Source organism: Salvelinus alpinus, chromosome 16 (genome assembly GCF_045679555.1).
Source record: "Salvelinus alpinus chromosome 16, SLU_Salpinus.1, whole genome shotgun sequence".
NCBI classification, from domain to species: Eukaryota; Metazoa; Chordata; class Actinopteri; order Salmoniformes; family Salmonidae; genus Salvelinus; species Salvelinus alpinus.
In genome coordinates, this window is record NC_092101.1 from 13,613,290 (window position 1) to 13,627,013 (window position 13,724).

Here is a 13,724-nt window from a genome sequence, read left to right on the forward strand (position 1 = left end):
TTTTTACGAATTATCATTGAAAGACAGGGTCCTGAAAAAGGGACGTTTCTTTTTTTTTGCTGAGTTTAGGACCGCTATTCCATTGATAGCCTATGTAATGTAATCTAAGGTAAGGTAATTTATCATACCAAACAGGTCAAAGCATACTGGAGCAAATGTGCAATCAAGACGTAGGATTCTATACGTCCCACAATTCGTACTATATTGTACGACCGCTATTAAATTGGAAGCCAATATAGTGTAACCTAACATAACGTGACATATCATACTAAATGGTGTGTCTCGGATTTCCGGAATTAATAATACTAAATGCTCTGAGACCAGGTTGCAACCAATCAATGAGTATATACAGTAGAGTGGAGGCTGATGAGTGGAAGACGGCTCTTAATAATGGGTGGAACAGAGCAAATTGAATGGCATCAAACACTTGGAAACCATGTGTTTGATGTATTTGCTACCATTCCACTACTCCACTCCAGCCATTACCACGAGCCCATCCTCCTCAATTAAGGTGCCACCAACCTCTTGTGATACAGTATCATTAATTTAAAAGTATTTTTTTTTTTTACCAATGCCTATTGCCCCTTTAAGGAATACATTACATTTATCTTAGCCTGTGATTCGTGGAAGGGTTGGGGTGACGCAAGGCGCAAATTCAGGAACATTAAATGTAATAGGTTCGTATTCAGAAGGATGCAACGTTTTGGAACGCTATATAGAACAAACATGCATCACTGACATGCAGAATAAGTTATCACATCGGCTCTGTTTGTGGTATTTCTATCTGCAACGTTCTAGAATGTGTTCTTACTGAACGTTGCCCCTGGTGAATAACGCCCAGCGCTAAGGAGTAAGTGTATTTATACTTTTCAGAGTGAGCCAAGTCAACACCAGACGTTCTGTCAAAGGGGGAAAAGGTAAGAAACAAGTGCATTGTACATATGCAGATATGTTTTTCTATGGCAATGAATTAGTTGTATAAGTTCTCCATACTACAAATACATATAGGCTACTATATTGGTTTGTTTGTTGGCATAACTTATACGAATATAATCACTAAAAAGTAATGACAGATAAATTTTATTCATACGAATAAACAAATAAACTGCTTTTGGACGTTCCAATACAATTAGAATAAAGTCGTGCAGATCCGTAGGCTAAGCTACCCAGAGAGAAATGTAGGAACTACAGGCATGAGCCACTATCAATTGTAGGCTAAGTCTTACAGCGAAATACCTACTAGTATAGAGGATATTTGCTTTAATTACTGTGACAGAGGCAAATGTGGTTATTATAAGAAATTGTTAGCCTATAAATTCACAGTTGGATAAAAAAAAGTGTAATAGCCAATTACCACAGGCTGTGGTGCTGGTTATAAAACGGGCAGACGGTTTCAGTTAGCACACTAGTGACCGGGGATCACCCCTTTCCTTTTATTGTCAATAAATTAAAGAAATTCACCTACACTAGAACACTGTCACAATCACATTGGTTAGTAGCTTAATATGTATTTCTAATTTTAATTATACAAGCACTTGAACAGTGGGTGTGTGGACATAGGGCTGTCAAACCGGCGGACTGGGACCAGAAATCAGCTCGGGCATTTCTAACACACCGGCTCATTTCTGTCCTTGAGGCCCCCATTATTAACCAGAAAAAAGTCGTAGCTGTATTGAAGTGGCATTTTTTAGGCACTGTCAAAACAACCGAGATTCCCTAAGGTTGAACTGCGTTAGAGCTGTCAAATCTACAAGCGGCTCCTGGCATTAGGTCTATACCTAAAGCAGACATTGCCTTTGGCTGCATGCAGTCAAATGAAGAGAAATCCCATTCAACCTTGTTTACAAGTTTGAACACTTGAATGTGAGATATAATGTAATCTACACCTTGATTAGGCTGATAGAAATCCAAATTATTTCGTTTAATGATTTTCAATTTGACCGTCATTATTTATAGCCTACACTTTCTCTTTCTAAACTTCTAACGTGAGTGGGATGAGTGTGGCTTTTTGTGGCAATGATAAGGAGCAACTGCTCATCGATTTGACAGCTCCAACGCAGTTCGGTTACACACACCTCCGACACCACCAAAACGTCAGCTATGCGAGTGTCGGCTATTGCCGGTTAACAATAGGAAAAGGCAGTCTTTCCTCACTTAGTAACGGCCCTGGGGACTTTATGTAGCAACCACCTAGTAGACCGCATCTAGTAACTGCTAGTGGTGAAGGAGAGCAGGCTACCAAGGTAGAGGGGGAGTTTAGTTTACCCAGAACGGCTTTGTAGATGAACCAGAGAGAATGATAGGGGCCTCTAATGGCCAAAAGGCCATTTTAGCATGAGCAGCGCCATTGAGGGCTTCAAACCATGCTTCCGCCATTTTAAAGTAGTCAATATAGTCAACTGGGTGGGGATTCTTATAGGTTGTAGCCTCAATGGCGCTACCCATGCTGTCACAGACACTATAATAGCACATATATAAAGATGAGTCCTCTATGAACCACCATTTGATACAAGGCGCAAAGGTGGTTGACAATTTATTTTAAAAACGCGGAGATGCATGATAAACAGTCTCTTTAACACAGAAGAGGCTGCATGCAGATACAATAAGTCGCCATAATCAATTACAGAAAGAAAAGTGTCTTGAACAAGCTGCTTTCTAGCCTCAAACAGGAAGAAAGCCTTGTTACGCAAATAAACACCCAACTGTAAGCACATTTCTGAAATTGTTGTATGGCATTAACCTTTACTTATTAATGCTATCTATTCTTCTTGCTGGTTTTTCCAGTTTGAGGAATTGCTCATCCACTTTGCAAAACATGTCTTGATGAACATCCAGAACTGTTGGCTTGTTCCACTTATTTTCACCAGACATGACAACATTGGATCAGTTGCCACCCTATTGCCTTGCATTTCCATTACTGCAGTCCTATGATGCAATTGAGAAAATTGAATGCGTATGCGAAGAACTACCTAATACTGATTTTACACTTGATCTCATTTAAGTTGGAATTTCATTATTGTCACACCCCTGCCTAACCCCTGAAGGATGTAATTGTCCAAAGGTTGAAATGATTTGAATCAATGGTACTCTTCTACATCATAGAGGTAGATAGTTGATTATTGATTTATAATTTCCCCCCCAAAATGAGTAGACGTGGCACTATGCATCACTTTTATTTATTATACTTTAAAAGGGCAATTAATGTCCATTTTGTTTAGTCATTGATTCTCTCTTTCTTTATACTGCCTGTCTGCTGTTTTTGACCTTTTATCTGAACACTATCTAGTGTAAACCACAGTGCCTCAGGAAGACTCCACTGCCCGCTAAGCTCAGATAGGAAACTGTTGTGGTTCACTGCAAAATAACTGTTAGACGGGGCATTTTTTGTCTTTAGGCATTCTCTGTTTGTTCTTTGTAAATGTTTTGTTGAAAATGTTATCTTTTTAAATTCATAATCAGAGGATGAACACGTGTGTCTTTCTGTGAATCTAATGCTGACTGCATGTTTATAGAATATAATTTTCTATGCATTCGTGTTACAATTTCTTTATTTCAAATTGAATACTATTTTCCTCAGTAATGACTGTCTCAGTCATCTTATGTTTGTCATACTGTAGGAAGCATGTTGTTTAAAACAATTCTGCAGACATATTTTGGGCATAGAACTGCAACAAAGGTTTTTTTCACTTTAATAGTGAAATAGTAATTGAAATTATTAGCAATATCGAAAGGTTTTGTTATAAATGACCCATAAACGATGGAGATTAATTGGGTTTTCTGCCCATGATATCATTTATGGTACTCCAAAGCATTTTTCCAATGTCATTTATCTTGGTTTCGTAATATAATTTCTTATTTTTGTTAAATTCAGTCACCAAATTTCTCAATTTATAGTATGTCAACCAATCAGAGCTTAAGACTGTGTCATCTAAAATAGTTGTTCTTTGTACGGGGACAGGAAACACAGATGTATTTGTGGCCCATTTTAAAAGCAAGTCTTGTTTTTCCTCATTACAGAGCAACAAGGATGAGAAGGTCTTCTCGTTTGCCTGAGGTGACAGCTTTACTTGTGATAGGCATTCTGTTCTTGGTCATCATTTTCTTTAAAGAGGACATTCCTCCTGATGAACCCTCTAACCATGTCCAGATAAACAGAATGGAATCAACCTACCAAAACAGACCCCAGAAACCAACCAGTGAGAGCGCAGGTGTTTTCACCTGGGGCCATTGTCAACGGAATGAGTCTGCCGCCAATGTGTCAGGGTTTTCCTCTCTGCCTGATCACATCCAAGACTTCCTCTTCTATCGTCACTGCCGCCACTTCCCAATGCTGCTGGACGTACCTGATAAATGTGGAGGCCCTCACAAGTCTGCTGACGTCTTCCTTCTGCTGGTCATAAAAAGCTCACCTGTGAATTACGACCGCCGTGAGGTACTACGGAAAACCTGGGCCAAGGAGAGACTGCAGAACGAAGTGTGGATCCGCAGGATTTTTCTCTCTGGAACCACAGGCACAGGCTTTGAGAAGCACACGCTAAACAAGCTTTTACGACTGGAGAATCGTGAGCATAATGATATCTTGCAGTGGGACTTCAACGACTCCTTCTTCAACCTCACCCTGAAGCAAATCGTGTTCTTAGAGTGGATGGACAAGAACTGCCGCCAGGCCAGATTTCTCTTCAACGGTGACGATGATATCTTCGCCAACACAGATAACATGGTGGACTTCCTTCAGAGCCAGAAAAACAAAGATGTTGACATGCACCTTTTTGCGGGCTATCTAATCCGCTATGTCGGACCCATTAGAGAGTCAGGGAGCAAATACTATGTCCCAGTCCAGGTTCAAGAGTCAGACTCATATCCCCCTTATTGTGGTGGAGGGGGCTTCCTGCTCTCTGGATACACAGCTATGGTAATTTACAAAATGTCCCATACCATTCCCATTTTGCCAATTGACGACGTCTACATGGGAATGTGTCTGGAAAAGGCTGGTCTTAGGCCAGAGTCCCATTTTGGTATCAGGACTGCTGGACTGCAAGTCCCCTCCCAAAAAGTGGACGCTTACGACCCTTGTTATTACAGGGAAATAATTCTAGTACACAGATTTCTACCCCATCAGATATATATTATGTGGCATGGAATACATGAACCTAACTTGAAATGTGGGAAGTTGCAAGGTTCACTATAACCCTTGAAATCAGTTGCCTGCTCAGATTTCTTTTTCAAATCTTTTTCCCAAGCAATTACTGAGGTGTGCTCTCTCAAAGCAGGTTTTATTCCTGCTGTATTTCTCTAGTGTAAACCACAGTGCCTCAGGAAGACCCCACCACTCGCTAAGCTCAGATAGGAAACTGTTGTGGTTCACTGCAAAATAACAATATGTTAGACAGGGCATTCTTTGTCTTTAGGCATTCTCTATTTGTTCTTTGTAAATTTTATATTTTTAAATTAATAATCAGAGGATGAACACCTGTGTGTCTTTCTGTGAATCTAATGCTGACTGAATGTTTATAGAATATAATTTTTTATCCATTTGTATAACAATTGTGAACAGATCAGATTGTCCGAAGCACCCTACACAGGTGGGAGACATAAAATGAACAGACCAGAGGCAGTGGTTGTGGTTTCCTTTTCTTTTGTATCATTTACTTGACGGGTCTTCTTTCGCCCGACAAAATAACTCCAGTACAGGGGACGTCCAACGCTGAAACACCAGCGTAACAAAACATGAACTAAGCTGTTGACCAAAAGGCTGTGGCCAAAAAGGGAAAGCAAAACAATAAACAGCTTCTCCCGTCTTAGACTATCGTCTACACATAACAGTTAGAGGAGGAACGCTACTCTCTACCTAAAGCCTGTCTTGGTTAACAGAGAGACAAGGTGCCCAGTCACAGATGCTTTCTCTGAGGTAGGAAAAACTGACGTCCTCACAGGTCTCCGTCTCTACTCCCAATCCTCCCCCAGCTCCTCTCCTGGCACACCTATATAGAGGATTTTTATAAATAATAAAAAAATAATAACAAAGCAATTAGTGCTGTGTACTAATTGGCTTCACACTGAGTACCTCTCCCCTGAGGAGGGTGCTGTCGTTTCGTCTTCATCTGGCTGGTTGCAAATTGCGTGTGTGATTTATTTGTCTTTAATCACACACACACACACTTACTTTTAATTGTCATTTCGGTCATTTGTGTGGTATTAAAAAGAGTTGTATAATGTCTCCAGTCATGTAAAACTAGGTACAATTGTATGAAATAATTTTATATAAAGGCCTATTCTTTCCCGGGCCCGCAAATAACAGATGCATGCAATGCTTTATTATAAAGGGGATTTTTTGGGGGGGGTTCCAGGTTTCCACTTTATTGCTATCGCAATCTGACCATGTCAGAATCAGATCAGTGATTAAAAGAAGGAAGGCACAGTAAGTAGCACAATCATTCCATCTCATCATTTATGCTGTTTTGAAAGGACGATAATTATTCAATGCCAGTGAGTTACGACTGAACATGTATCTAACTTTAATATTTTGCCTTTGTTCATTTTCTAATTGGTTTATTTTAATGGATTAGGGACATATACAAATTAACATTAGAAACAGGTATTCAATTAATGCATCATAGTTTAAGCAATTTTTCAACGTTACTTGTGATACAATTAGCTGATTTTCCATGGCCACACACACTTTTTCTTTTATAGCAAAAGTGTCATTATTTGGCTAATAATGGGCCAGTGTGGGGGCTTCCAGGGAGAAAATGATCCGTTGTGTTAGAAATGCCAGAGCAGGCCGCCCCTGGGTCAGGAAGATCAGATCACAATGCTATTTTAATCATCTACACTTGTCCAAACATTTGGGAACAGTCAGAATATGGACAAGATCAGGACAAAGGATGCATGTTAGCACCAGGTATACATTTTAGTATTTGTATTTATTATGGATCCTTATTAGCTGCTGCCTTGGCAGCAGGCCCATACTCCACTACCACATATCTACAATGCAAAATCCATGTGTACGTGTGTATAGTGCGTATGTTATCATGTGTGTGTATGCATGTGTCTGTGCCTATGTTTGTGTTACTTCACAGTCCCCGTTGTTCCATAAGGTGTATTTGTACCTGCTTTTTAAATCTGATTCTACTGCTTGCATCAGTTACCTGATGTGGAATAGAGTTCCATGTAGTCATGGCTTTATGTAGTACTGTGTGCCTTCCATAGTCTGTTCTGGACTTGGGGACTGTGAAGAGACCTCTGGTGGCATATGCATGGCTGTCCGAGCTGTGTGCTAGTTTTTTTAAACAGACACCTCGGTACATTCAGCTTGTCAACACCTCTTACAAAAACATGTAATGAGGAAGTCAATCTCTCTTCCACTTTGAGCCATGAGAGATTGGGCTGAGCTGGACCCAAGGAAAGAAATAAGCATTCAAAAACACCCCTAAGCTAGACTAGCCTACTTCAACAACAGCTAACTAACCAAAAATACAGAGGGTGGTCCGCCCAGTTCTAACTAGTGTATTTAGACAAAGTTTACCTACGGGTAGTGTATGCCCATGGGCGACCTGTCTGGTTACCCCCTTTTCCCACCATCAAACAAACACTCAAACAAAACAATACTCACAGGTGGGGACAAAGTGACATGTAGTTTCAAAAACCAAACAAGAGATCTACAGACAGATGGCATTGACAGAGATATTGCGCTACAGAGAGATTGAAACACAAAGAGATCGCGCTCCAGAGAAAACAACTGACAGAGTTTTTAAACCAAGGGAATGTGATTGGGTAAGGGAAAAGGAGCAGGTTTCTTCCGATTAGCGACTGATTGGCGAATGATGATTGTCACCTGTGAGGGGAGAAGGAGAGAAAAGAAATACACACAGGATACACACACACAGGATACCTGTATCCGTAAAAGAGATTGACATGCATGTCATTACTGTTAGCTCTCCGTTTACTTTTAAGGGCCAGCCGTGCTGCCCTGTTCTGAGCCAAGCAATTTTCCCAAGTCCCTCTTTGTGGCACCTGACCACACGACTGAACAGTAGTCTAGGTGCGACAAAACCAGGGCCTGTAGGACCTGCCTTGTTGATAGTGCTGTTAAGAAGGTAGAGCAGCGCTTTATTATGGACAGACTTTTCCCCATCATAGCTACTGTTGTGTCAATATGTTTTGACCATGACAGTTTACATTTCAGGGTTACTCCAAGCAGTTTAGTCACCTCAACTTGCTCAATTTCCACATTATTCATTATGAGATGTAGTTGAGGTTTAGGGTTTAGTAGATGATTTGTCTCAAATACAATGCTTTTAGTTTAGGAAATATTTAGGACTAACTTATTCCTTGCTACCCATTCTGAAAATAACTGCAGCTCTTTGTTAAGTGTTGCAGTCATTTCAGTCGCTGTAGTTACTGACGTGTATAGTGTTGAGTCATCTGCATACATATGTAACGGATGTGAAATGGATAGCTAGTTAGCGGTGGTGCGCGCTAATAGCCTTTCAATTGGTGACGTCACTTGCTCTGAGACCTTGAAGTAGTGGTTCCCCTTGCTCTTTAAGGGCCCCGGCTTTTGTGGAGCGATGGGTAACGATGCTTCATGGGTGACTGTTGTTGATGTGTGCAGAGGGTCCCTGGTTCGCGCCCGGGTCAGGGCGAGGGGACGGACTAAAGTAAAACTGTTACACATACACACCCTGGCCTTACTCAAACCCAATAGCATGTCGTTAAGTAAAGATTGAAAAAAGCAAGGGGCCTAAACAACTACCCTTGGGAATTCCTGCTTCTGCCTGGATTATGTTTGAGAGGCTTCCATTAAAGAACACCCTCTGTGTTCTGTTAGACAGGTAACTCTTTATCCACATTATAGCAGGGGGTACATACATTTTTCCAGCAGCAGACTATGATCGATAATGTCAAAAGCTGCACTGAAGTCTAACAAGACAGCCCCCACAATCATTTTATCATCAGTTTCTCTCAGCCAATCATTAGTCATTTGTGTAACGGCCGGGCTTGTTGAGTGTCCTTCCCTATGTGCGTGCTGAAAGTCTGTTGTCAATTTGTTTACTGTGAAATAGCACTGTATCTGGTCAAACACAATTTTTTCTAGAAGTTTACTAAGGGTTGGGAACAGGCTGATTGATCAGGCTATTTGAGCCAGTAAAGGGGGCTTTACTATTCTTGGGTTGACTTTAGCTTCCCTACAGGCCTGAGGGCACACACTTTCTAGTCGGCTTAAATTGAAGATGTGGCAAATAGGAGTGGCAATATCGTCCGCTATTATCCTCAGTAATTTTCCATCCAGATTGTCAGACCCCTCTTCCACATTTGACTTTACGTAATTCAAGACAATTCTTGTCTTTCATAATTTGGTCAGATATACTTGGATGTGTAGTGTCAGTGTTTGTGGCTGGCATGTCATCCCTAAGTTTGTTTATCTTGCCAATGAAAAAGTAATTAAAGTATTTGGTAATATCAGTGGGTTTTGTGATAAATGAGCCATCTGATTCAATGAATGATGGAGCCGAGTTGGCTTTTTTCCCCAAAATGTAATTTAAGGTGCTCCAAAGCTTTTTAGTATCATTCTTTATATCATTTATCTTTGTTTCATAGTATAGTTTATTTTTATTTAGCTTAGTCACATGATTTCTTCCTTTTCAGTACGTTTGCCAATCAGTTGGGCTGCCAGACTTATTTGCTATACCTTTTGCCTCATCCCTCTCAACCATACAATTTTTCAATTCCTCATCAATCCAAGGGGATTTAACAGTTCTTACAGTCATTTTCTTAATGGGTGCTTGCTTATTAGTAACTGGAATAAGCAATTTCATAAATGTGTCAAGTGCATCGTCTGGTTGCTCCTAATTACACACCACAGACCAGCAAACATTCTTTACATCATCAACATATGAATCACTACAAAACTTATTGTATGACCTCTTATACACTATATTAGGCCCAGCCTTTGGGACTTTGGTTTTCCTATATACAGGGGGTACCGGTACAGAGTCAATGTGCGGGGGCACCGGTGTCGAGGTAATTTAAGGTATGGCCATTTTTGTAGGGGTTGTTACATTTTTCGTAAGGGAAGTCTTTCTAAACCTACATTTTTGGGGGTTTTAAATTTCCTGCATTGCAGGAAAGTTCTCCTGCAACAGGGTGATTAAATTAAGATCCTACATTTGTACTTTGTCTGTTATGCAGTTGGTATTGAATAACACGTTTTATTTAATTTACTTGATATACAGTGCATTCGGAAAGTATTCACACCCCTTCTCTTTTTCAACATTTTGTTACATTACAGGCTTATTCTAAAATGGATTAAATAACATATTTTCCTCATCAATCTACACACAATACCCCATAATGACAAAGTGAAAACAGGTTTTTAGATACTTTTTTTATACAAATATATAAAAAATAAAAACAGAAATACCTTATTTACATAAGTATTCAGAGAAGGTCTACTGTCGACAAATAGCCTTTTCAAGGCAATGTTCACGTGTTTTAATAAAACCACAATCACACTGAGCCAGTTGCACAAAGTAAAACGAAGTAATTTCACAATAAGCATTGATAATGTGTTGCTTTACTACTAGGATATCGATCCAAATTAAAAAAAATAGAATTCTATAGCCTATTCCCAGGATGTTTTAGAAATAAATTCTAGCATGTCCTTTTGAATATTGGTTTAATACCAGAGCATGTCGTCATTGGCTAGATGAAATGGACGTTTTCTTTAAGGATTAATTAAGTCAGCATGCACTGTAGGTGACGTCATAAGTGTCTGCTTCCACTCGGAGCTGCAATGTTGACATATTCAAGGAAGAGGCATTTTCCAGTATAAGGAGTACCCAGCCCATCAAGTCATTCCTGATGAGTCATAGGTTTCTGCTGCTGCGAATGTTTTCGCTGGCACTCCCCTTACACGATTTACCACCCTGTAAAGGAGTGGGTATTTTTACAGTTTGTGTCTATTTTTATTGTTTTTAATAACCTGCCCAGGGACTGCGGTTGAAAATTAGCCGGCTGGCTAAAACCTGCGCTTTTACTGAAACGTTGATTAATGTGCACTGTCCCTATAAAAAAAAAACTCAACTCAAGTGAGATGTGTCAGCTTATGCACACATCCTGGTTTGGTGACACTGAAAAGTTACTACACAAGGTGATAATGTGTTGTATCGCCTCACTGGGGTAGAATTACGATTTGATTTTGAATAAATAAATACACTGTCAAGTATTACATAGCCCTGAAGATCTTTAACCCTAACCCTAACAGCTATTCAAAATGTACAGACGGTATAACTGTGCACCTCTCTACTACCTAAATAAAACAAACAAAAGATAAGTAATGTCAAATATACTGCGTCCATCAAATATATATAGTATGTATAAGCTGGAAGGAGAAGCCTAAGTGTTACTTTCCATTAGTTTACTCCAATTAGGGGAGGGGTTGCCAAGAGTGTGCACAGCTGTCATCAAGGCAAATGGTGGCTACTTCGAAGAATCTAAAATATATTTTGATTTATTTAAAACAAAAATGGTTACTACATGATTCCATATGTGTTATTTCATGGTTTTGATGTCTTCACTATTATTCTACAATGTAGAAATTAGTAAAAATAAAGAAAAACCCTTGAATGAGTAGGTGTGTCCAAACTTTTAACTGGTACTGTAATAAGAAAATCTCTATAAAAATCTGTCAATTTAAACTAGAGAGCTTTTTTTTGCAGTGGATCCCCCGCATCGGTGGATGTCGCACTTCCACAACTCCGGTGAAAGGTGACAGAGCTAGAGCGGTGTTTGTCAGACCATGAGACATCCTGAAAATCGGTCTTCGCACAAAATTATCTGTAGCGAACAGTTTGGTCTACAAACTATTATTACTATTACTATGGTGTTCTCCGTTTTGCCCCCACAAGAGTCTTGGTACCCATCTGAAGTTGGTAGAACCGATCTGCCAACTTCTGTCTGTAGTGTCCGAACAGTTTGGGCTAAACACTAATATGAAACCCCTGTGGAAAGGTGAGACTCTCACGAAAACATTGGTTTTGCTCTAGGGCCTGGAGTATTTGACAATGTTTAGGGCCTTCCTCTGACACCGCCTGGTACAGAGGTCCTGGATGGCAGGAAGCTTGGCCTCAGTGATGTACTGGGCTGTACGCACTACCCTCTGTAGTGCCTTGCGTTTGGAGGCCAAGCAGTTGCAATACCAGGCAGTGATGCAACCAGGCAGGATGCTCTCAATGGTGCAGCTGTATAACCTTTTGAAGATCTGAGGACCCATGCCAAATCTTTTCAGTCTTCTGAGGGGGAAAAGGTTTTGTCATGCCCTCTTCACAACTGTCTTGGTGTGCTTGGACCATGTTAGTTTGTTGGTGATGTGGACACCAAGGAATTGAAGCTCTCAACCTGCTCCACTACAGCCCCGTCGATGAGAATGGGGGTGTGCTCGGTCCTCCTTTTCCTGTAGTCCACAATCATCCCCTTTGTCTTGATCATGTTGAGGGAGCGGTTGTTGTACTGGCACCACACAGCCAGGTCTCTGACCACCTCCCTATAGGCTGTCTCGTTGTTGTCGGTGATCAGACCTACCACTGTTGTGTCATCAGCAAACTCAATGATGGTGTTGGAGTCGTGCCTGGCCGTGCTGTCATGAGTGAACATGGAGTACAGGAGGGGACTGAGCACACACCCCTGAGGGGCCTCTGTGTTAAAGATCAGCGTGACGGATGTGTTGTTACCTACCCTTACCACCTGGGGGTGGCCAGTCAGGAAATCCAGGATCCAGTTGCAGAGGGAGGTGTTTAGTCTCCGGGTCCTTAGCTTATTGATGAGCTATGGTGTTGAACACTGAGCTGTAGTCAATGAATAGCATTCTCACATAGGTGTTCCTTTTGTCCAGGTGGGAAAGGGCAGTGTGGAGTGCAATAGAGATTGCATCATCTGTGGATCTATTAGGGCGGTATGCAAATTGGAGTGGGTCTAGGGTTTCTGGAATAATGATGTTGATGTGAGCCATGACCAGTTTTTCAAATCACGTCATGGCTACAGACGTGAGTGCTACGGGTCGGTAGTCATTTAGGCATGTTACCTTTGTGTTTTTGGGCACAGGGACTATGTTGGTCTGCTTAGAACATGTAGGTATTACAGACGCGGACAGGGAGAGGTTGAAAATGTCAATGAAGACACTTGCCAGTTGGCCAGCGCATGCTCGTAGTACACGTCCTGGTAATCCGTCTGGCCCTGCGGCCTTGTGAATGTTGACCTGTTTAAAGGTCTTACTCACATCAGCTGCGGAGAGCGTGATCACACAGTCGTCCGGAACAGCTGGTGCTCTCATACATGTTTCAGTGTTATTTGCCTCGAAGCGAGCATAGAGGTAGTTTAGCTCATCTGGTAGGCTCGTGTCACTGGGCAGCTCTCGGCTGTGCTTCCCTTTGTAGTCTGTAATGGTTTGCAAGCCCTGCCACATCCGACGAGCGTCAGAGCCGGTGTAGTACAATTCGATCTTAGTCCTGTATTGACGCTTTGCCTGTTTGTTGGTTCATCGGATGGCATAGCGGGATTTCTTGTAAGCTTCCGGGTTAGAGTCCCGCTGCTTGAAAGCGTCAGCTCTAGCCTTTAGCTCAGTGTGGATGTTGCCTGTAATCCATGGCTTCTGGTTGGAGTATGTATGTACGGTCACTGTGGGGACGACGTCATCGATGCACTTATTGATGAAGCCAATGACTGAT

General features: G+C 41.2%; 1 protein-coding gene across 1 annotated transcript; it reads left to right on the top strand.

Annotated features, from left to right (window-relative positions):
• The first annotated feature begins 867 nt into the window (after positions 1–867).
• On the top strand, positions 868–5,610 carry LOC139540865 (N-acetyllactosaminide beta-1,3-N-acetylglucosaminyltransferase 3-like). Its single transcript, XM_071344883.1, has 2 exons — positions 868–917; positions 4,018–5,610. Exon 2 carries the CDS (start codon positions 4,028–4,030, stop codon positions 5,186–5,188), a length of 1,161 nt encoding a protein of 386 aa, XP_071200984.1. The 5' UTR covers positions 868–917; positions 4,018–4,027; the 3' UTR covers positions 5,189–5,610.
• Positions 5,611–13,724: the final 8,114 nt, after the last annotated feature.

Bases quoted from the DNA above. Each gene is read 5' to 3' on its own strand.
- LOC139540865 (XM_071344883.1), top strand. From the start codon at position 4,028: ATGAGAAGGTCTTCTCGTTTGCCTGAGGTGACAGCTTTACTTGTGATA.